This window comes from Mus pahari, chromosome 21 (genome assembly GCF_900095145.1).
Source record: "Mus pahari chromosome 21, PAHARI_EIJ_v1.1, whole genome shotgun sequence".
In the NCBI taxonomy this organism is placed as follows: domain Eukaryota; kingdom Metazoa; phylum Chordata; class Mammalia; order Rodentia; family Muridae; genus Mus; species Mus pahari.
The window spans coordinates 53,023,623-53,046,961 of record NC_034610.1 but is presented as its reverse complement, the minus strand read 5'-3'; the positions used below and the strand labels follow the sequence as shown (position 1 = coordinate 53,046,961).

Genomic DNA, 23,339 nt, shown 5'->3' with positions numbered 1-23,339 from the left:
TATGACCCAGCACAGGGGAAGGCCAGTGCCAAGTAGTGGGAGTGGGTGGGTAGGGGAGCAGGGAACTTTCGGGATAGCATTTGAAATTTAAATAAAGAAAATAATAATAATAAAAAAAGAAAAAAGAAAAAAAGAAAAAGAAAAGAAAAGAAAAGCCATCCAGACAAAAACTAAACAGAGAAGTGTTGGAACTGATATTATAAACTAAATGGACATAAGTGATACTTAGAAAAAACTTATCCAAACACAAAAGAATATTCCAGTACCTCATGGAATTAACTCCAAAACTGACCATATATTCAGATAAAAAGCCAGTCTCAAAAGATACAAGAAAATTGACCTAACACACTACATCATGGATTAATGTTGGATATCAATAACAGAAAGAATAACGTTTTCAGACCTGTGGAACCTAAACAACTCATTGCTGAACAAAAAGTGTGTTAAGATGGAAATTAGGAAAGAAGTTCAATACTTTCTAGAGTTGAATGAAAACAAAAACACAACATAGCTTATGAGATACGAGGGTGAGGATCTAAAAAGCAACTTAGTGGCACTGCATGCCTACATTTAAAAAATGGAGAGATCAAATACTAGTAACTTCACAACATACCTGAAAGATCTGGAAAGAAGAAATTAGAAAAGAAGAAATAGCACCCAAAAGGAGGAATTTGCAAGAAATGACCAGTCACTGGGCTAAAATCAATCAAAACAAAAGAAACCAAAGAATGAAACAGTTGGTTCTTTGAGAAAATATTGACAAACTTGTAGCTAAATTAACTAAAAAAGTTAAAGGGAGATTATAAGAGGCAAAGTGAAAACTGCAATACACTGAGGAAATCCAGAGAATGGTAAAGACATGCTTTAAAAGTCTGTATTCCACCACATTGGAAAATCGAAAAAACATGGATAATTTTTTCAATATATGCCACCTACCACAGTCAAATCAAGATCAAATAAGCAATGTAAACAAATCTATAACCCCTAGTGACATAGAAGCAGTAATTAGAAATCTGCAGTCAAAAAGGCTCACAGCCAGATGGTTTCAGTGCAGAACCCCAGTAATCCTCAGGTTTCTCACACAGCAGAAACAGAAAGCTGACCAATTCTTTTTATGAGGCCACAGTTATCCTGATACACAAACCAGGTAAAGACACAACAAAGAATTACAGACTAATTTTTGTTATGAACATAAGCACAAAAATTCTCAATAAAATACTACCTAACCTAATCCAAGAACACTTCAAAAAGATCATCCACCATGATCAAGTGGGCTTCATTCCAGACATGCAAGATGCTTCGAAATACATAAATGGATAAATGTAGTCCACTATACAAACAAACTGGAAGACAAATATACCACCTAATTAGATGCAGAAAAGGTCTTTGACAAAATCTTAACAGCTTTTTATGAAGAAAAAAAAAAAAAAAGAAATTCTGAAAGAATTAGGGACATAGGATTATACCAAAACATAGTAAATGCAGTTTACAGCAAGCCCATAGCCAACATCAACTTAAAGGCAGAAAAAACTAAAGCCTTTCCACTAAAATCAGGAACAAAACAAGATTTTCCACTCTTCCCTTATCTATTCAATATGGAACTTGTAGTCTTGGCTACAGCAGTAAGACAACTGAAGTAGAGGAATTCAAACAGGAGAGAGAGAAGTGAAAGTATCTTTTTCTGGAGATGATAATAGATATAAATGGCCCTAAGAATTTTACTAGGAAACTCCTACAGCTGGCAAACACTTTCACAGAATTAGCTGGTTACAAAATTAATTCGCAAAGATCAGTAGCCAAAAAATCATGAAAACAGCACCTTTCACAATAGCCATGAAAAAAGTAAAACATCTTGGAGTAATTCCAACCAAACAAGGGAAAGACTTGTATTATAAAAACGTTGCAGCACTGAAGAAAGAAATTGAAGAAGATATCAAATGATGGAAATATCTCCCACAATCATTGATTAGTAGAATTGATATAGTTAAAAAAAAATGGTAACTACCAAAAGGAATCTACAGATTCAATGCAATCCCATCAAAGTTCCAACACAATTTGTCATAGAATTTAAAGAAACACTTCAGTTTCAAATAGAAGCGCGCGCGCGCGCGCGCGCACACACACACACACACACACACACACACACACACACACCAGAATAACTAAAAAGTGAATGAATAAAGAACTTCTGAAGGTATCACCATTTCTTTTTGCTTGTTTTGTTTTGTTTGGGGGGTTTTTGTTTGTTGTTTGTTTCTTTGGTTTTGGTTGGGTTTTTTGTTTGTTTGTTTGTTGTTTGTTTGTTTCTTTCTTTCTTTCTTTCTTTTTGCATCACCATTCCTCATCTCATTTTGTACTACAGAGTTATGGTAATAAAACAGCATGGTATTGACACAAAAACAGATGGAATAAAATTGAAGATCCACACATAAATCTACATATATATGGACATCTGACTCTTGACAAAGAAGCAGAAATGCTTACTGGAAAAAAGACAGCATCTTCAACAAATGGTGCTGGTCAAATTGTATGGTTGTGTGTAGAGGAATGCTAAATGAGCCATATTTCTAGTCCTACACAAAACTCAACTCTGCATGGATCAAAGACTACAGACTAATTTTTCTCACCATAAAACCTGATATGCTGAACGTGATAAAAGAGAAAGTATGAAATAGCCTTGGACTTGTTGGCATAGGAAAAGACTTTCTAAACACAGACATTAAGGTTGGCCATAAATATGACCTCGTGAAACTATAAAGCTTCTGTAGAGCAAGTGACACTGTCATTCAGACAATGTGACAGCCTACAGTAAGGGAAAAGATTTTTTGTTTGTTTTTTGTTTTGTTTTGTTTTTTTTACCAACTACACATCCAATAGAAGGCTAATATCCAAAGTATATAAAAAGCTGAAAACACCAGGTATCACGAAAGCAACCCAATTTAAAATGGGATACAGATCTAAACAATAGTATAAAGAGGAAACTCAAATGGCTGAGAAAAAAGTTTAACATCTTTAATCATCAGGGAAATTAAAAGATATATGATAGTACCTTTGTCCCACCCACTCTATTTCTCAGTGCTAAGCATTCAAAGCAATGTTTTTTGTAGCTTTTCAAAGTAGTCTTTTTATTTCTCTAAAAGAAAATGTTATATATATATATATATATATATATATATATATATATATATATATATGCATGGATTTCTTTTTAAGAGATTGGCTTAGGTTTTACTGGGACTGACTAAACTAAAACTTTCAGAGTAGACCAGGGGGCTGGAGACCCAGGGAAGAGCTGATATACAAACAAGTCTATGAAAGTTGAATAGTAGGAGTCCATCTTCCTTGGAGGGGTGGACTTCAATCTTGCTCTCTTTAAGAACCTCAAATGATTGGGAGAGTCCATTCATATTCTAAAGAGTAGTTATCTTTACTAAAGTGTAGTGATTTAAACACTAACAATGTCTTTTTAAAAAATTATCTTCATAGCAAATGTAGGTGTTTGACTCAAACCTGGATATTATAAACAAGCCAAACAATAGCATAACCATTGTACTCTTGAACAACAGCTTATATCAATATCCACATTTATTTTTCATGGTAATGTTAACATTTCATAATACTCAGGCACACATACTTTATAACTTTGTCTTGTGACAACTTTGTGGTTTGAAGGAATGGATTTTTAAAATACATAAAAACTGGGGCTAGAGAGATGCCTCACCAGTTAAGAGTGTTTGGTTGCTCTTGAAGAGGACCTAGGCTTAGTCCTGAGAACCTATGTTACCACTAACAACTGTCTGTAACAACAGTATCAGAAGATCTAACACTCTTCTCTGGCTTCTATGGATAACACACACACACACACACACACACACACACACACACACACACTCCCCCTCCCCTCTCTCACCTACTTCCCTCCTAGTTCTGCCTCCTGTGACAATTTTGTTTCCCTTTCTACTTGTTATTCAAGCATCCTTACTTGAGAAAATAATTGAAAATATGGCACAAAATGTACACTGTGCAGTTTGTATAATGAAAGACATCTACAAGCGAACATGCTGACAATGTAGAAATATAGGCTGGGCATGGCTCATTAATTTTAAGACACAGTATAGTAATTTAACTTCAGTGTAGTTATTAAAGAGGCATGCAAAGAGTAGTAATGCGGTAAATGTGTTACTATGTAACGTTACCTGAGTAAACATGGACAAGAACAGTTAGGCAGGTGGAAGTCTAAAGCAGTTTGGTTAGAACTGCAATGGGGATTGCATTTGTTTTACTTCTATCAGTTTTGTGAAAGTATTTTGATACAACCGAAGCTTCTTTAAAAAATTAACTATCCATAAACTAGCTTTCTTGCAGTTTGTTTCTGGTAATATTAAAGAATTGCACCATCCCTCACTATTGCTGGTTACTCTCAGCCCCAGCGACCCTGCTACCTCCATGGCTAGCCCCAAGCAGACCGCCCATCTCACTGTTCTCTTACTGCAGATTCTGCTTACATTCCCAGCCATCCAACACCTCTCGTCATTGGTCCCATATCCCAGTAACCTGGTAAAATCAAAACTCTAGAGGCTTGTAGTTTATAACTCAGATTTATATCAGTAAATTCTCACCCCACAAAACGCCCACACAGTGACCTCAGAGACAAATGATATTGATATAAATTGCCCCCAAAGAAGACAAATTGTCCTGTAATAATCCATCCCTTATAAGACACTCTTAGCTACCTGTGGCTATTTAAAGCCACACAGAATCTGGATGTCTTTTTCTTCATCCCTCCCCTCTGTGTCCTCTCTCACCCATCCCTAAAAATCTCTGCCCGCCTTCCTTTTCCACTGCCCAATCACAGACTTCTTGTTGTATTAATATTTAAATTAATTGGGGGACAATTCTGCTACACCATTTTCTTCAAATAATAAGCTTACAGGATTGTTTTGTAATTACAAGAGACTTTTAAAACCATGTGGTCCTCTCTGTTGCTCCATCCCTTACTATCACGGTTATAAATAAAACAAACAAATAAACCAAAAAAACCCTAGTATTTGGGACTGGTCCATTCAGGGTGGATACTACAGGCTGTGGGAACTAAAGCCTACAACTTTGGCGGAGCACTGAGCAATTTTTTTCTTGATTATAGCCAGAGAGATGCTTCTGAAATGTGTTTCCTCATATAAGAAATCAGAGAAACCAGAAGCAAAGGATATACCCACACCACAAGAGATAGGTCTTCCCAAGGATAGAACTATGTTGTTTCTAGTAACTTCTTGTTGGTTTAGTGGTTGGAGGGGTTTTATTAAAACTGTTATACAATGTATCTTGTTCTATAGCAAGAGACTTTGGGCTTTGCTTTTGTTCTTAGCTAAAGCCTCAAGTCAACTTTTTTTTTCCCCTGTCAGTATGTATCTAATAAGTGAAAGTCAGCTGAAGAAGAAACATTTGGTGTACTATTTCATTGGGGATTTTTCATATTCTGCCCTATCTCTTGATCTTTCTTTCAGATTGAGGCAGTTTCAGTAGTGATTAGTGCTTGTGGGCTTTTGTATTGTTTTGTAGGTTCCTATTTTCTGAGTTTGGAAGCCACTCACAAAGGTAACCTTGACAGTGGGGAATTTCCTCCTAAGTAAAACAATTTGCCAAGCAGGCAAAAGGTTGTTGCAGGTACTCAAGGCACTGTTGCTGCCTGCCAGGAACATGGGCTCCGTTGTTAACTTGCATCACGAACTTGTTTTCCAGGGTGGATCACTTGTACACCTTCTTTGTTCAGTGGTCTCCTGATGTCTATGGGAAAGATGCCAAGGAGCAAGGCTTTGTGGTGGTGGAGAAGGAAGAGCTGAACATGATCGACAATTTCTTCAGTGAGCCGACCACCAAGAGCTGGGAGGTAAACACCTAGACAAGAGGAGAGGTTGTTCTGGACCCTGAAATGCCAAAGCAGAGGAAATGGTCTTGTGTTCACATTCCAAAAACTATTAATAGCTGATACTGTTTTTTTTTTTTGTTTTGTTTTTTGGTTTTTGGTTTTTTTTTACCTAATGTATTTAGGATACATTTTGAAACTTTGTCTCCTGTGCCATATAAGAATGACTAGCTTGATTTGACTGGCAGTTACAGCTTGCTGACCCTGAGTTCCCTTTCAAATTAGACCATGATATATCAAGTACCTCTTTAGTTGGGGGCCCTAGTGGTATAAAGATGGATAAGCAATATCTCTGTGTCTAATAAGCTTACAGGACTAAGACAGGAGATGAGTGGACAAAGAGGAATATATCTGTCACACCTTCCTGCCTCTAAGCCTGTTTTATATTTTCATGGCTGTCTCTGGAGTCTGGTCCCTTGACTCTGTCTTACTCTGTTCCTATCTTGAATCCCTTGAAGCAGTTTTATTCTCCTAGGTAGATGGTGAGTGCATTCAGAGACATCCCACTACCAGGTATCAGGGTTAGTTGCTTAGAGGTTCTTCCATCCTTTATACCCATCTAGACCATTGTATTCCTGGAGAGTACACCCTCATACTAGCTCTGATCCTGGGCAGTCGAGCATTGCCACAGAAACCTGAACAACTGAAGCCAGTCGAGGTGGCACATACCTGTTCTCTTGCTATTCCATGGGCCAAGACAGAAGGATCTTTTGAATCCAAGAGTTTGAGATCAACCTCAGCAACATAGGCTAGGCCTCATCTCAAAGGACAAAACAAAGCAAACACCACAAAACAAGCAGAATGGTACCAAGATAGATGGGTAGTTTCTGAACTCATCTGGCTGCTCAGTCATAACAACCAATCTTTCCTTGTTGGAACCTCTCACAGGTCATTTGTAAGCTCCCTAGCCCATTTCAGCATCCATGCATAAACTGGGGCCTCCCTCCAGTGTATGACAACAGAATTGCACAAACTTATTTTCTGATTTTCCCTCTCCTGCATTTTAAATGATCAATTATTACAATCTTGGTTTCTGTCTCAAAGAAAAGAGACTCTTTTCTTCTCTAAGGCTGCCTTCTGGCTTGTCAGCCATGGCTATCTGTTGTGTGTTTAAATGCTTTCTCCTTCCTGTGTGGTTCCTTGTCTCACCAGCATATGATACTTTGTTGCCTTTTTAAGGGAAAAAAAGGAAGAAACATCTCATCTCCTTTATTTGTGTGTGTGTGTGAGAGAGAGAGAGGGGGGAGAGGAGAGAGAGAGGGGAGGAGAGAGAGAGAGAGAGAGAGAGACAGAGAGAGAGACAGAGAGAGAGAGAGAGAGAGAGCGCTTTATTCTACGATTAGCACCCACCTTGGGAAAAACCCACCTGAGTTTTCCTTGGTTTGAAAGGAGCCAAAGAGGCAAGGGTGCTGCCTAATTCTCCAGGCTCTCCTGGCTCCGACTCTCGTGCACCACCATCCATAGCTTTTTTACTCCTGTGGCGTCTGGGGATTGCACTCCTGATCCTCGTGCCTATAAGGCAAGCATTTTACACAAGGCCAGCTGGACCCTCCCTGAGCTATCCCCAGCTTCCTTCCCTTCATCTTTACTTTTCCTACTGCTCTGCTCTCTGTTGCCACCTAACTTTTGGATAAAAACTGCATCATGTCATTATATTTAGCTTCTCAATTGCCCTATTCCCTGCAGTGTACATTGCACCAAAGCCCCCATATACCTCATACCTACCACCTATTTTTAGTTAACTATTCATGTCCCTCTTTCCTACAAGCTGCTATGATAGAGCTCACAGATGCCTCATAGGCCCAGCAGACTCTAAGAAGCAGGATATTCCATCTTGTCTTCACTTTTGGTAAATATTAACCGAGGGGATGCTCTATCAGGAAAACTTAATTTTCTTAGTGAGGCTATAGTCTTTCACCCAATACAGAGCTCTGGAAAGAAAATTTAGACCCATGATGGGATTTACCCCCTTCCTGACTAGACCTGAATATCCTGAGTCAAAGGCACAATCTTGTTGAAAGCATTTTCTTCCCTTTCTCCATTCATTTGGGATTCAGATTTCATCTATGATCAGTTGTAGGGGGAGAAGCAGCCACACTGCACACCCAAAGGCAAGGGGTGAAGGAGGCATGAAGAGTGACTTAGGTCCCCTCAAGGGTCTAGAGGAAGGAGAGTTTGGTAAGTTAGCCCAAAAGCCATTGAGGAAAGTGAAAGAGTGAAAATGCTTTGGAAGGTTGTTGAAGGAGGAGAGGAGTGGCTTCTTTGGGACCTCTTTGCCTGATCCATCCACGGATCAGTGAACAGGGTCTGCAAGAGAGAGAGTGGGGACACAGGCTATCTGCTGGAATCTTGAGCCTCTTTTATTGGAAGGCAACTATGGGTATCTATGCACTCGCTGGGCAGTGCAGCTGGAGACACTTAGCCACAGGTTCAGGATGTATAGGAGAAAAACAAGATGTTACCAGTGTGTTCAACTGTGGTGGGCTCCTTGCAAAAACATCACACTAGGAAAACAAGTCTCTCGTCAGGGTGGAAAACTACCACCTGTAAGTAAATGACCCGAGATGGCTGCAGAGATGGTAGCTGCTTTCTGCTAAGAGTCGGCTTCCAACATTTGCCCATACCGAAGCTGATGATCTGGGGAAAGAAAGGACAGCTGGCGTAAGTGAATGGGTCGCTCCTTTATGTCTTTCTGTCCATAAGGGAGACAGTGCCCAACTGAGGAGAAGGCTCCATGTCCCCTCATTCGGAACAAGTAATGCTCAGAGACATCATGACAGGCACCCCTGTCCCTCCCTCAGCTTCATGCTGTGAAGGAGAATTGTCAAGCTCCTTGGGAGTTAATGGGTTGTAATCTTCAGGATACCCAGAATAACTCCTCATCTTTCAACATTTTTGTTTCTGTTCATTTTTTTTATATCTTATTGGTATCTAAGCCACAAATTCAGGTATAATACCAGACCCTTCTCTTTCTTTATCTTGAGTAGGCTGCTCATCTCTGATCAGAATCCCATTGGCTTGAATGTTGTAGGGCCTTGCACTGCTCTCCCTTGCCAGACCCTCCTTATCCCTCCAGGATATCTGCACCTCACTTGGACTCCAGTCTCAACCCACTCCACCTACCAAGCCAACCTCACCCGTACTCAAGGCCTTCAAACACACCTATGTCTCCATTTCCTAAGAACAGTGCATGTCAGAAAAAAAAAAAAAAAAAAAAACTTAGAAAGCAGAGGGCAGACATTAAAAAATAAATATCTAATCATACTTGTACCTCTCATACATTTCTTTGGACTTTATTTTCTATTTTGTTTGGGCACATGGGGTCCCCTTTTTACTCCACACAAAGATTCTGTTCTGTGTAGTTGGCATATGGCTTTTCCCACCTGATGTAATCTTAGAATGGTTTTAAGTTTTGAAACCTTAGTTTTTAGTGCTTGCTTTCATTTGTCTGTCTGTTCTCTTGCTTGCTTGGTTTTTTTTTCTTTCTGTTTTAATATTTTATTTATTTAATGAGTATTTTATGTGTTTCTAATCCTTTCAGGATTAGATTTTCATATCATCTAACTCTCAAACGAGTTAGAAATTCATGGGAACTTATATTTTCTGTTGCCGCTACCAACAGTTAATATTTGGAAATACAGGTAAAGTGAGGTGGTTTTGACGGGGTGATTGACTCTGTCCGTACATAGAGCTCCCACTGATCTATGAGGAGGAGAGAGCCTCTGGCAGCTGGCAGAAGCCCATCCCGTCCTTTCCGGTTTGGCAGCTGAGAATTTACAAGCTTGCTTGTTTTAATAGGTCTATACTCAGTCTATAAGTTAGGCTAGCCTCAAACTTCCTGCTACAGGCTCCCAAGTGCTGTAATTACAGATATAAACCATGTGTCCTGCAACTAGTTGCTAGTATTTTTATAGCTGTTATAATTTATTTAACAGTTTCCCAGTTGAGTTATTATATTGTTTTAATCATTTCACAAAAATGAGGTCTTCCACCTTAATTATTTAGAGAATTTCCTGGATGTGGAATTATGAGGGGCAAGGACAATAGATTTCTATGATTCCTAAGTTTTATGTCAGCAACTGAACTTGCCATCAGTGTGAGGGATTTCCCACTGGGTCTTGCCAGCAAAAAGGATTATCAGTATTATACTTTTTCTTTCTCCTAAAAATGCTTGCTAATTTGAAAAGTGGGTAATGTTATCCTATAATCCAGTTTTCATTTTCTTGAATATTGATTTGCCAAAAATGAACATGCTTGTACACAAGTTAGCCACCTGTGAATTTCTTGCTGTTTCTGTTTTTCTACGGCTCATTTTCCTAGAGCAGTGATTCTCAACCTTCCTAGTGCTGCGACCCTTTAATACAGTTCCTTAAGGTGTCACTCCCAACCATTGCTAAGTCATAACTGTAATCTTATATTGTTATGAATAGAAATGTAAATATCTGATATGTGAAGGATCTGATACTTAGCCCCCAAAGGATTTGTGACCCACAGGTTGAGAACCACTGCCCTAAAAGGACATTAGCAGTTCTCTGCTCCACTGAGTTCTTGTGATGAAAGAGACTTTCATCTTCATTTACAGTTTGTCTTTTGATGTTGTTGGTGGCTTTTAGGTTTGGTTTTTTTGTTTTGTTTTTAAATCTGTAGTTAGTCTTACAGTCAATAGTTGATTTTTTAAAAAATATGTATTATAGGTATTATTTTTAGTAATAATTTTCCCATCACTATTGAGAGATTTTCGAGATTTCCTTCCATCTTAAAAGGTCTTATGTATGTATTGTATGTGTTGTCTATTTAACTCATCTTTTAAATATGTAAGTATATTCATATACTCCCAGGCTTAAAGCTATGAGTATCATGTTCCCACCCTCCCCACCCCCATGACCTATATTAATGGTTGACCACCTTGTGTATCACTGGATTTTGGGCAAGGGAGGGCGTTGTCTCTCTCCATATATATGTGTATGTGTGTGCGTGTGAGAGGGATGCTGTATGATATATGCTAGCAAGCATGTGCTAGTGTACATGCCCCTGTGCATGCTTGAGAAGGTCAGAAGAGGATCTTTGGTGTCCTACTCTATTAGTCTCTACCTTATTCCTTTGAGACAGCTTCTTTTACTGAATACTGAGCAAGGATAGCAGCTCAAGGATGGGAAGTCTTAGCAATTCTCCTGTTTCCATGTTCTACAGTGCTGGGATTACAAGCCTGCCAGTGGCTGTGCCTAGCCTTTTACAGACGCTGGCATCTACACTCAGTTCTTCATGTTTTCATAGAAGTACTTTTTTACACCGAGCCATAGCTCCAGCCCTCTGGATTTCTAAAAAGTAGAATCCTAGACCCCACCTCAGGATACTTTGGTTTAGTAATTCTGTAGGAAGGATGTTAGAATCTATATTTTTCAAAGCTCCAAGAGGAATCTGAAAAACAGCTAGGTCTTAGAACTACTCTCCTATAAGACAAAATCCATTCAAGACACTGAAGCTCTTTACTCTTTCAGATCTTACCCACGTCTCTCATCTCTTTTTCTAGGGCTCTTTGTTCTTCAGCCACCAGGAACCTAGGGCATCCTTCTCTGTGCCCCTTGCTGCAACCCTGCACACTGGCATATCTCCCTGCCCTGTTCACAGATGGACCCACCCACTCCCTTGTGAATAAGCCTTCTCTGAGCACACCAGGTGTCCCAACCCTTCTTTGAGCCTTGAACACATTCAGCTCCTTTATTGCATGTCATGGCATTTGTTTGGCTATAATTTCTTCTTCTGTCACTCATACATAGGAAACTGTGGGCTGTGTCCCTGTTCCTGGCAACTCACCTGGCATGCCCTAGAATACGGGAAGTGCTTAATAAATATTGGCCCTCTCCAGTATCCAGGAAACACTTAATTAATGTGTTCTATCATAAAATACCAGGCACTGAAAATGGTGCTTCTCCCAGGAACAGAATTCAAGTGATTTTGCCTTGGGTTGTTAGGTATGTGCATGCCTGGCTGGTGTGTTGCATCCATTCATCTGCCAGAGTATAACTTTGAACCTACCCCAGGACCCTGAACCTTCAGCAGCCCCTGGGACTGAAAGTCCCCTGCAGTGTGGAAGAGTAGCAGAAAAACAGGTGAAAATTGATCTCTTGTAGATCTGTATTCCCTTCCGAACTTGTGTCGTCTGATCTGATGATCAAAGAGAACCCGGTAGAGGACTTTATCAGTCACTAAGATGCATCCCATAATGTGAAACCATAAACTGTAGTTTGCCACCTGTTTTCTCAAACTGCACATAAGATGGCATTGTTCACTATCTCCTATAAATTAGAAATGCTCCCACTCTTTCAAGTTACTTGTGCCAACACATTCTAAAAGTAACATAGAAACCGCTGTTGCTGTAATGAGCCTGGCTACCACCCCTGGCAAAAGCTCCTTTTTGTATGATTCAAACTGATGCTGGGATCCAACCTACACCCGTGCAAAATGGAAGTTGAACCTTAAAGAAGTAGGTGAAAGAAAACCTTGAAGAGACAAGGAGAGGACAGCTCAGTTACCTACCCTGAAGGCATATGAAGGAAGAGTTCAGGAGAAGAGAGAGAGGAAAAAAAAACCCTCAACACCGGGACAATGGGGTTTTATTGTACTGCTGGGTTTCAAAGGTGAAAAGTGTCATTTTACAGACTCCCCGCTCTGCCTGACAGGAAGTGTGCCTGCTCTAAATCCTAATTTGGGTATGTTCCTGTAGAAACGTTGAAACCCCCCCCCCCCCTTGAGGGAAACAGAAACTCAATCTCGCAGGAAGCTAGAAACCGAAGGGAGAAAAAAAAAAAAACCCTTGTAGGTCCGCCTGACAGTCAGTGACTGGTGTGTGCAGGCAACCAGAGAAAGACAGGTTCTTCTCTGTGGACGGTCATCTGTCCCAGCACCATGAGAGGCAGAAGGCTGCCCCTGGACATTCAGATTTTCTATTGTGCCAGGCCTGACCAAGAGCCTTTTGTGAAGGTAGGTGGGCATGTGTCCTGTGCTGGGGAGCCGGCTGGTCTGTGACTGGCGCGCGTTTGGAATCCCTTCCTGCTAGAAAGTATTAAGCGTGTTCTTTTATTTGCTGTAAAGTGTTCTGCTCCCTCTTTCTGAAATCCGAAATGCATACTTGGCTTGTCATATTCCTCAGCCCGCCTTTGGACTGTTTATATCTTGTAGACTTTGAAACTAGAAACAAAACAAAGTGCTTTGTTTAGTAGGTTTAAAATGTTAGTTTTGTGGTTCTTTGAAAGTGTTTCTGTAACTTCTCCATCAGAAGATAGGAAAATCCATAAGTGTATTTCCCTACCCAAAATTCAGCCTAGAAGATGAATAATTTGTACATTTCATTGTATGTTTTGGAAGTCAAACCATGCTGTACCTGACAACTAGATGTAAGATGCCTTTTCTCTGTAATACAGCTGTAGCTACTACTATACCTGGGCATTTTACAGAGCTAATTACCCCTCCTATGTTTCATGTAGTGATTTGCTGAGAAAATAAAGGGGAAGAAAATGTTTTTAAGATGAGAACATTAGTAGTTCCTAAACCCGACTGTATTTAAATAATAGATGTATGTGATAGAATGTTTTTCTATCTAGATGGGAAATTTTTGATCACTGTGAGTTGTGGAGAGGGAACTGAATGATAGCCCGGTTGTGATGTAGAGTGAAGCTCTCTTGTGACGCCTGTTTGCTTCGGGTGGCTGTTACCATCCATCATTCCTGCTTGTCTTAGTTGCTGTGCACACAACCAGGAAGCTTAATTGAAACCTATCCTTATCGCCCCCAACTCTCTGTTTATAGACTTTCTGAAGGATCTCTGATGATTTCCTTTAAAATTTAAATTTGGACTCAAAGGCCAAAGGAGCCTAGCTTAATTGTTTTCAAGGATATAAACCTTGTGGAGCGACTGAGTCCCGAGCAGGAAGACCAACACTGGAAAGCTTATGATTTTACATCATGCATACTAAATGCTCAGCTGTCGTGACTTAAATTCTGCATTTGTTCTGGGTTTGAAATTTTGTCATTTGCCCCAAAGTCCTTTGCTGTTTAATCTCCTATTACCCAACACTCCTCCTTTTAGTCAGCTGCATGCCTCGGGTTGTTTGGGGGAAAGTGCATCTCATTTGGGCTCTTTTCACATTGGCTCTTTCTGTCCCCACTTCAGATCATCACAGTTGAGGAGGCAAAACGCAGGAAGAGCACTTGCAGCTACTATGAGGAAGAGGAAGAGGAGGAAGAGGGACTGCCCATCCTCCAGCCCCACAGTGCGCTCCTGGAAAACATGCACATCGAACAGGTGGGTCCTCCACGGACTGAACACTGGACTTCAGGGCCTTATAGAGTATCCCTTGCCCCTGGCCTGAGTGAAGCCGCGAGGTGAGGAAGCAGAGGCCCAGAACCTAACCATAGCCAGCATTGCTTTTCCACTTCTGAAATATACAGCAGCCTTCTTCATGGCCTTCCTGGGAGCTGACAAGACCTTAACAAAGGGGAAGCCACTTCTTAACATAAAAAATGGGCCGGGCGTGGTGGTCCATGCCTTTAATCCTAGCACTCAGGAGGCAGAGGCAGGTGGATTGATTTCTGAGTTTGAGGCCACCCTGGTCTACAAAGTGAGTTCCAGGACAGCCAGGGCTAGACAGAGAAACCCTGTCTTGAAAAACCAAAAAAAAAAAAAAAAAAAAGGAAGTGATCTCCCATAGTCCTGATGTACCTAAAAAAGATCCAATAAATTAAATATATTTATTATTTAAAATACAGAATTAATCTGTATGTGCTTTGTACTTTCTAAAAAGTTTGCTACTTGAATCTTATGAAATATTTGTGTTTAGTAAGATTAATGTGGAATTCCTTATCTTTTTTTCACCAGTTATGTTAGGAATCCAACCAGGAAGAATCCTTAAAGAATTAAACCTTAAAGAATCCAACCAGGAAGGCCCAGGGACTTGGCCAGACAGCTATAGAGGTGGTCTTGACGTTGCCCCTGATGCTGACTTCCAGCACTTGAATACATTGCATTCCACAACTGCCTTGATAACATTTCTTGGAGAGACTCTTTATTAGTATTTATGGCACCTGACTTAAGCTAAATATAGTTGATAGATGTGGGAACAAGGTGGACAAAGTCCCTATGAGCTCACATGGAAAATGCAGGTGTTTCCTTGGTCTATAGGACACCTTAGTCAGTAGCAGCTTTAAACCTATGAAAACCTAGAACAACTGAAAAAAATATAAAATGACCAAAAGCCAGGTTGAATTATAAAGGAAGGAATATGTCTAGTTAATACACCTTTGGCTGGCTTGTCTTGTCTGAGTCTTCAGATACAGTCTTTTCTCTGGGATGCACCACAAGTCCTCTAGTGACATTATAGCTGTGTTTGTTTGTATAACAAATTTCTGTGGCATTCAGATTAGCACAGATTTACCTAAGAACACTTTTTTTTTTTTTTTTTGGTGTGAATATCTTATCAGTGACACTGGAAACCAACAATCAGGCTCTGAGTGAGCAAGGTTTCTCCTGGGTGGCCAAAGGAAACACTCTCTAGATTTCCTTTTTCTTTCTTGGCTAGGCAAAACAGGTCAAAATGTGAGTGTTCAGTCCTTTAGTTTGAACCACAGGCAGTTAGTTAACACACTGCTTCATAACTGATTAGTGGTTAAGATGTCCTTTTGTGTTTCCTTCCCTGGATTGACAGCTGGCCCGACGACTTCCAGCCAGGGTACAAGGCTATCCATGGAGACTGGCCTACAGCACATTAGAGCATGGAACGAGCTTGAAGACTCTCTACAGGAAGTCAGCATCTCTAGATAGTCCTGTTCTTTTGGTCATCAAAGACATGGATAACCAGGTGAGGCCTGTTCCTCTCACAGAGAACATATATCTTGTTTTTGGAGAGATAAGATTTCAGTATAGTTCGGGCTGTATAATGTAAGGTATTTTGAACTCCTGATCTTTCTACATCCACTTTCTGAGTGCTAGAATTATTAGTGTGTATCACCATAAATGGTTCTGTTTTATCCTAAGGGTCTTAAGTAGTGGCCATTGATGATGCCTACTGGGTAGAGGATAGTCAACATCTGTTTATTGGGTATGGGGTTCAGTGGTTCAGCAGCCATGGGAAATCCTCTCCTCATGGTACTCTTCCCTGTGTGGTGACTGTCCTTTCTATGAGCTGTTTGAGCTATTATGTAGTACCCCATCTGTTCTACACTGTTGTCACCTCCTTCCAATCAACTTATATTGTGCATGGATTATATGCAAGCCACTTTCATTTCCTGTTTAATCATGCTGTTACATACTAAAGTCATTAATAAATCAGTTAGTTTAGTCATGTTATGTCTTATCAACACCCATTATGTACAGGACATCTCAGCTTGGATATTTCTCATCCAAGCTTCTTGGGATAAAAGTGTTTTGAAATATGGATTTGGGGAAGTCATGGAAAATTTGTATATGTATAAGGGGATATCTTGGCAATCACACACACACACACACACACACACACACACACAGGGAGTTTTCATAATTTTGCTCATGAAACAGGTTCTCAGTGCAGATTTTTCTACTTCTGGCATCATGCTGGCACTCAGAATGTTTGGGACTTGGAGGGGTTTTCTGATTGGTGTTACTCAACCTGTGATGCTCAGCTGAGGAGCTTGCTGTGAAGTACAATTCTATACCCTGCAAATTTACCTCCCTGAATGAGGTGCATCCAGTCCCTGCACTTGGAAGGCAGAAGAGGTGAATCTCTGTGGGGTCAGCATTAGCCTGGTCTACAGCGTGCGTTCCCAGACTGCCAGGGCAACAGTGAGACTCTTGTCCAAAAAAAGATTATGGCCCTGGTGAAGTTATGGAAGACACAGCCTTTTTTTTTTTTAAGATTTATTTATTTATTTACTATATGTAAGCATACTGTAGCTGCCTTCAGGCATACCAGAAGAAGGCATCAGTCAATACAGATGGTTGTGAGCTGTGTGATTGCTGGGATTTGAACTCAGGACCTCTAGAAGAGCAGTCAGTGCTCTTAAGTGCTAAGCTATCTCTCCAGCCCGGAAGACACAGTCTTTATGACTTTACTGCCATAAGAATTATGGAAAGTAGAAGAGCTGTTACTCTTTTATTATTATTATATCAGGATTAATAACATCTTATTTAATAATGATCCAAGGTGAATAGTGGGAACAATTAAGATGAAAATCAAAATAATACCACAAAGTGTTTAAAGTCACATAGAAAGTTATGAAATGTTAGAATCATTGGTGCTATGTCTTGAATATGATTGTGACTAGATACACTTCAATTACAAAAATATATATAGTTTCTGCCTGTTTAGCAGTTGTCTCAGACTTATCCACACTGAGAAGGTATCAGTGAGGCACAGTTTTGCTAAACTTCCTGTCAACAGTGGTATAACAACTTACATGTTGTCAGGGAGTAGAGCAGAGGTTCTCAACTTTCCTGCTGCTGCAACTCTTTAATACAATTCCTCATGTTGTGGTGATGCCCAACTATAAAATTATTTTGTTGCTACTTCATAATTGTAATTATGTAACTACTGTTTCAAATCATAATATAAATATCTGATATGCAACCCCATGGGGGTCATGACCCACAAGTTGAGAACTACTGGAGTAGGGTCTTAACATTAAGGTCTTAACATACCATGCACCCTGCAGATGCAGATGCTATTGTGAATATTTGGACATTAGCTCAGCACATCCCAGCCCCTCAATCCTGAGGAAATAAGGTGGCTTTTTTGTTTGTGGGAATGTGATAGACATTAATATAATATAATATAATATAATATAGAATAATAGAAATTAATATTACACATGCAGAAGGAAAATGAGGAGTTGTAGAGAGTTGTAGGAATCATAAAAGCAACAATCCTTTATAGTCTCTGGAAATTGTCCTGAAGGCATGCAGCAAATGAAGAAATATTTATTCAAGACAATCTAATAAGTCTCAGTAATAACAATGAAATTCTTTGCACTTGAGACACAAACCAATTCCCACCACTCCAACAATCCCAGTTCAATCCCATAGTTTTACTCTGGACTTGTGTGGTCCAAGAGATGGGGGTCCCCTCTTCTCTCAGCTGCTAGTTTCCTGTCCCTTCTAACAGGCCCAGCACTTCTTAGACGCCTCCCAAGTTCATTGTTTCAGAGATGAAAATTCAGACAAGTATGGCCTAGAGGCAGATGTCTTTCCTCTACGCAGCCCACATACTCGCATTTCAGACATGACGGTTGTGAATGCCAGATGCCTCATTGTTCTTCTAGCACTAGATAAATACATGCACATTGTTTGAGACAAGCTAGGGACAGACCAGCACTCTGCTACTTAAAGCAAAGTTGTTTTTCTGAGAAAAGTAGGCAGATGCATAGTTCAAAGTCCAGTGCAGTGCCTTAGGGACTTGTTCCAGAGGGAGAGATTGGCCATAGGACATGAGGCGCTGACCCCCTTCCCACAGAGCTGGGGGTGTCTTTCAATGAGTTCAGAAGTAGAAAGCCAAGAATATCCCTGCAATGATTACATTTTGGCTATAGACAGTTGAGAAGAGTTGAGCTCACCATGAAAACATGTTTTCCTAGCTGAGAAATATTATTTAGAGCCCTGTAGAGGGCTAAAGACGGCATTTCCTATTGGTTTACCTGAAAGGAACTTATTTCCCACCTGTTAAAGGATTCTGTTATTCTCGTGTCATGTTGTAAAACCATGCTTTAAAAAGAATCCTAGGTGCCACCCTATTGTATTCCAGCTCCATTATTAGGGGAAGAGAATTTAATTGCTTATATTTTGTTATAAGATATGTTTTTTACTTTGTTTTTTAGCAAATGTAGAGAAAATTTGGGGGTAGGAAGTATGGAAATCTTTAGAATTAGAAATCTGTAATGTTTAGTATTAGATAGAAGTAGTGAAAAAGACAGCACACAGTGACTCTGAACCAGTTAAAGTGTCAGACATTTTCAAATGCACTCTACTAAAACAATGTTTTTCAAGTAGGCTTTGCAGTGGAAGGCACATGAGACACCGCGTGAGATTTTCAAGATATATATGGCTCCATCTCCTATATGCACTCTCACCAGTATGCACAGCTAGAATGGGAATAGAAGGACAGTAAGCTGAGACAGTACATGACCAGACTCTGTAACGTGACTCTCCTACCTCCTGGAAGAGTCATGGATGTAGTAAATGCATCACAGCTAGCTAAGTGATGAGCATCCCAGCACTTAGGAGACAAAGGCAAGTGGATCTCTGTGAATTTGAAGCCAGTCTGGTCTGCAGATTGAGTTCCAGGACAGCCAGGGCTATGTAGAGAAATCCTGTCTCGAAGCTTACCTCCCCACCCCCCAAAATCACATTTAAAGGCAAGAGTTACATTTGATTCAAACTAAGTACCTTGACCAGTCATATTTAAGTATTTTCATCTCCCATTATTAAAAATTGAAAGGGAGGAAAGTTTGTCTGTGAGGGGATGGGATGTCTATCCTTGATCTCACTGACGAAGTACATGAGAAAACTTGACATGATGGCTCATGATGGTTCCACCAAGACAACTTTGTGGAGTGCTAGTGGCCAACCTAGGCTACATAGTGAGTTCCAATCTAGCCTACCCTGTATTAGAAGACTCTGTTCCAAGAAACAAAAAAAGAAAGTATAAAATTAAATCATTCTAGAGATGTGATGTATCCTGTCAAGCACTCATTTCTGTGTGTAACACACTTTTTTTTTTTAATGTCATTCTCCATATTCTACTTCAGCAGCCTTTTAACCACTGAATTGTTGGCCTCTTTAACAAATAATGCCTCCAAGCTTCTCTGATGGATTTTCCATGTACCAGGAAGCCTGGCCACACGGGTTCCAGTTAGAGCTAGGGGTATTGTGGTAATTGCTTTCTTTGATGGTTTTTTTTTCCACTTAAAGAGTTCTAATTTAATAATAACCTTTGCTGAAAGAGTTATAAGATCTCAGAACAATAGTGTGTCAAAAATATTTAAGAAGGTCTCTATGGGAGTTTAATTTTGAAAGTAACTACGTCTTCTGTTTTCTTTTAATAGATATTTGGGGCATATGCAACTCATCCCTTCAAGTTCAGTGACCACTATTATGGCACAGGCGAAACGTTTCTCTACACCTTTAGTCCTAATTTCAAGGTACCTTTAAGGGTGGAATACTTGAATGGCCAGGGTTGTGTTGTCAGCAGTTGGAGGTTTTGTGTTGCTCAGACACTGAGATAGTGGGTGTCCTGCAATCCTGCCATCATTCTTTGCTCTCAATCTCGTTCTCCATGACTGAAGCATACAGACTGCTTAAAAACCCAGCATGAGGAGTTTCTCAGTCTGCGATGCAGGGAGAGATTAAAGGCCAGAGCCAGCACAGTGATCTTGTTGTAGCCATTCCATCAAATGCTTTGTTACTCAAAGGTGTATTTCCTTTATACACAACATGACTATTTAAGGTGTCTTCTCTGCTAATTCTCCAAATTCAAATGTTGGTGCTCTCTTTTGTGGTTTTGTCCTTAGGTCTTTAAGTGGAGTGGAGAAAACTCATATTTTATCAATGGAGACATAAGTTCTTTAGAACTCGGTGGTGGAGGGTAAGGCTATTGTAATTCTTTTACTTGGGGGTCACTTAGGCCCAGCTAATCTATTTGCTTAGATTAATTAAGGCAGTGTACTAACATATGCCACTGACATGCCACTAAGGACCAAAAATAAATGATGTATTAATGTGCCGAGGGACTGCAACCATTTGTCCTTTAAGAGAGACCTGTCTATACAGCTTGCTCTTATTTTGTAAGCAGTTTAGAATTCTGTCTGTTTTGTCCCAAACGAAAGGAAGCCTGGCAGAAAAAGGCAGAAAGCATGTCATTTTGTAAACCTTGTCTGTGTAGTGACCTTTCTCCTCTAATCTTGTTACAGGGGACGGTTTGGTCTGTGGCTAGATGCTGATTTATATCATGGACGCAGCAACTCTTGCAGTACTTTTAATAATGATATCCTTTCAAAAAAAGAAGACTTCATAGTTCAGGACCTAGAGGTATGGACATTTGAGTGACATTCAGGCTGCCTTAAAATAAAACATGGAAAAGACTGGGTTAGATTAGCCGTCTTACTGGAAGACGAGCCCCAGCCCCGACTGCCTCATCCCACAGCAATGCTTTCTTCCTGCGGTTGTCTCAGAGCATCATAGCAATGCAGGCAGATTCTGGAAGGTGCCTGTGGAGGGCAGACACTGAAGACAGAAATCTCAAGTCCAGGTTGTTTTAAAAAAAAAAAAAAGCAAAAAGACTTTGTACCTCCACTGCTTTCAAATTCACACCATGAGAAATCAGAGTGTTTTTTGATGTATAAGTTGAATGCAATTTTTATTTTTGGTAACTGTGAAAAAAATATGATACTGTGGAAATATATACCTTCCTTGTGTATTTATCAGCATAAATTTTACCAAATGTATACTTTTCATTTGCCATAGAAAGCTAAATCTGATTTAGAGAAATTGAAAGGATATAGCACTTAAAGGGAATATCTGATTTTTTAAAAACTTTTATTTATTATTTTTAGTATATTGTCTAAAATATGTTGATTTTTTTCTTTTAATGTGTCAAATCCTGAAATAAAGAAATGTATATGTTTTCTGCTATGTTTGGAAACAAGGCTCTTTTGATTTGTATAGTTTTGTATTCATTTTTTGCCCTGATTATTTAGGGTAATATAATCTTTATTTATTGAGAGAGAGAGAGAGAGAGAGAGAGAGAGAGAGAGAGAGAGAGAGAGAGTTAGTTTTCAAAAGCTCATTACCAATGTTTTTTGATCTGACTATTATAGACCAGCTTTTTATTTAGTTTTTAAGGTAATCTTTGAAAACCCTAAGCATTTGTGTGAAGCAGAATATAGCTTCTCTCACAGTTGTAAGTTGGTATCTATCAAAATACAGATCTTTATGAACATGAATGTACAAGTCCTACTTCTACAAAGAGAGTGTTTGTTTCTTAGGAAATTGTGTGAATTGTGTATTAATAACAGTAATTTAGTTTCTTAGTTTTTTCTTTTTTTTTCATTTTTTTCTTTTTTTCTTCTACATTGTTTCTTTCCAGGTGTTTACATTAATGGTAGCCATCTGTTTTAAAAGAGAGTGTTTAATTTGTGCATTTGGATAAAAAATGCCAAGTTGGACCACCTTTCTTTGTTTCTTGAATCTCATTGGAGAAAAAACAATTCAAGAATTACATTCATATCACAATTGAAAGAAAAAAGAAAATCTATATTTTTTTAAATATAAACTCATTTCCACATCATTAGACATCTTTTATTTTAAATAGTAGGATATAAAATCATTAATGTTATTGATAGCCTCCCTCTTATGAAAGCCAAAGACTACTAATGGAAAAACATTAAATAGCCAAAGCTGAAAAGTAGTCTGTCACAAATTATTTCTTCCGAGATTTTTGAAAGGAAAATGAACAAACCGTGTTTACATACTGTTTATGTTCATCATATTTTCAAGTTTTTCTTCCATTTTAGACTCCTTGTAAGAAAACACTGTCCAGTGGGTCTCCATCAGGCCGATCACTACATTCACTGCCATCCCATGCTAGTTTAAAGGAATGCTATAAAAATTTAAATCTGTAGACCATATACACTTTTCACCCAAGTTCTCCCATTGAGGACTCTGGCTTAAAAATATACAATTTGACTTTGGTCTGCTCACACACATGAGTTGGCGACATCCCAGGAATGTCGTGTGGTGATTATGTTCACTGTTTGTAACCATATGCTGTTAATGAACAAGATGGTCATTTTGCCTCTAGATTACTCTTACCTGGTTTAGTCCATGATGCTATACTCGTGAGAGCATATCCAGATGCTGTGTTCTCTATTTAAAACAGTATTGTCTGAACAGGAATGTGTGACCCTCCATTATGGATTTCAACTACATGTAATGATATTCCAATATTTTCAATAAAGGAATTTATGCATTCAGTGTGAATTTCTTTCCTAAAGACTCATTCATTGGCCATTTATATAGTACAGCCTGACTTCAGAGACATGACAGGATCCATTCCATGGCAGATCAACAGAACAATCATATGGTTTTTCCCAGTTGTGTAAGAATTACGTTTAGACTATAGTGCTCATAGTTTATGAGCATGTACTGGCATTATGATTAAAACAATGTATTACCTTAATTAAACGTACTTCATTTTGCAACTGTAGAGATCACTCTCTGGCTACCAGAGCTCCTGCGCTTGCTGACAACGTGCACCATTTCTTAGCGGGCATGATGGGCAGTTCACAACTGCCTGTAACTCAGTTCCAGAGAGATGGTGTTCCTGCACATGCAGCTGCACAATATGCACATACACTTACAGCCTCAGCCTCACACACATGCACTTAAAAATAAAAAT

General features: G+C 39.4%; 1 protein-coding gene across 6 annotated transcripts in view; it reads left to right on the top strand.

Annotated features, from left to right (window-relative positions):
* Ncoa7 (nuclear receptor coactivator 7) overlaps nt 1-22,921 on the top strand; it is a 154,567-nt gene extending 131,646 nt beyond the window's left edge. For 5 of the 6 annotated variants that reach the window (XM_021221000.2, XM_029532869.1, XM_029532873.1 and 2 more), the window contains 6 exons: nt 5,740-5,887; nt 14,093-14,224; nt 15,624-15,776; nt 19,990-20,085; nt 20,455-20,528; nt 20,854-22,921. In XM_021221000.2, coding sequence (XP_021076659.1) covers nt 5,740-5,887; nt 14,093-14,224; nt 15,624-15,776; nt 19,990-20,085; nt 20,455-20,528; nt 20,854-20,989 — 739 coding nt within the window. In that variant the 3' untranslated portion in view covers nt 20,990-22,921. Of the gene's footprint in view, nt 1-5,739; nt 5,888-12,829; nt 12,905-14,092; nt 14,225-15,623; nt 15,777-19,989; nt 20,086-20,454; nt 20,529-20,853 lie in introns of those variants that run through there. The other variant, XM_021221002.2, reaches the window with a different exon arrangement.
* The last annotated feature ends 418 nt before the right edge of the window (nt 22,922-23,339 follow it).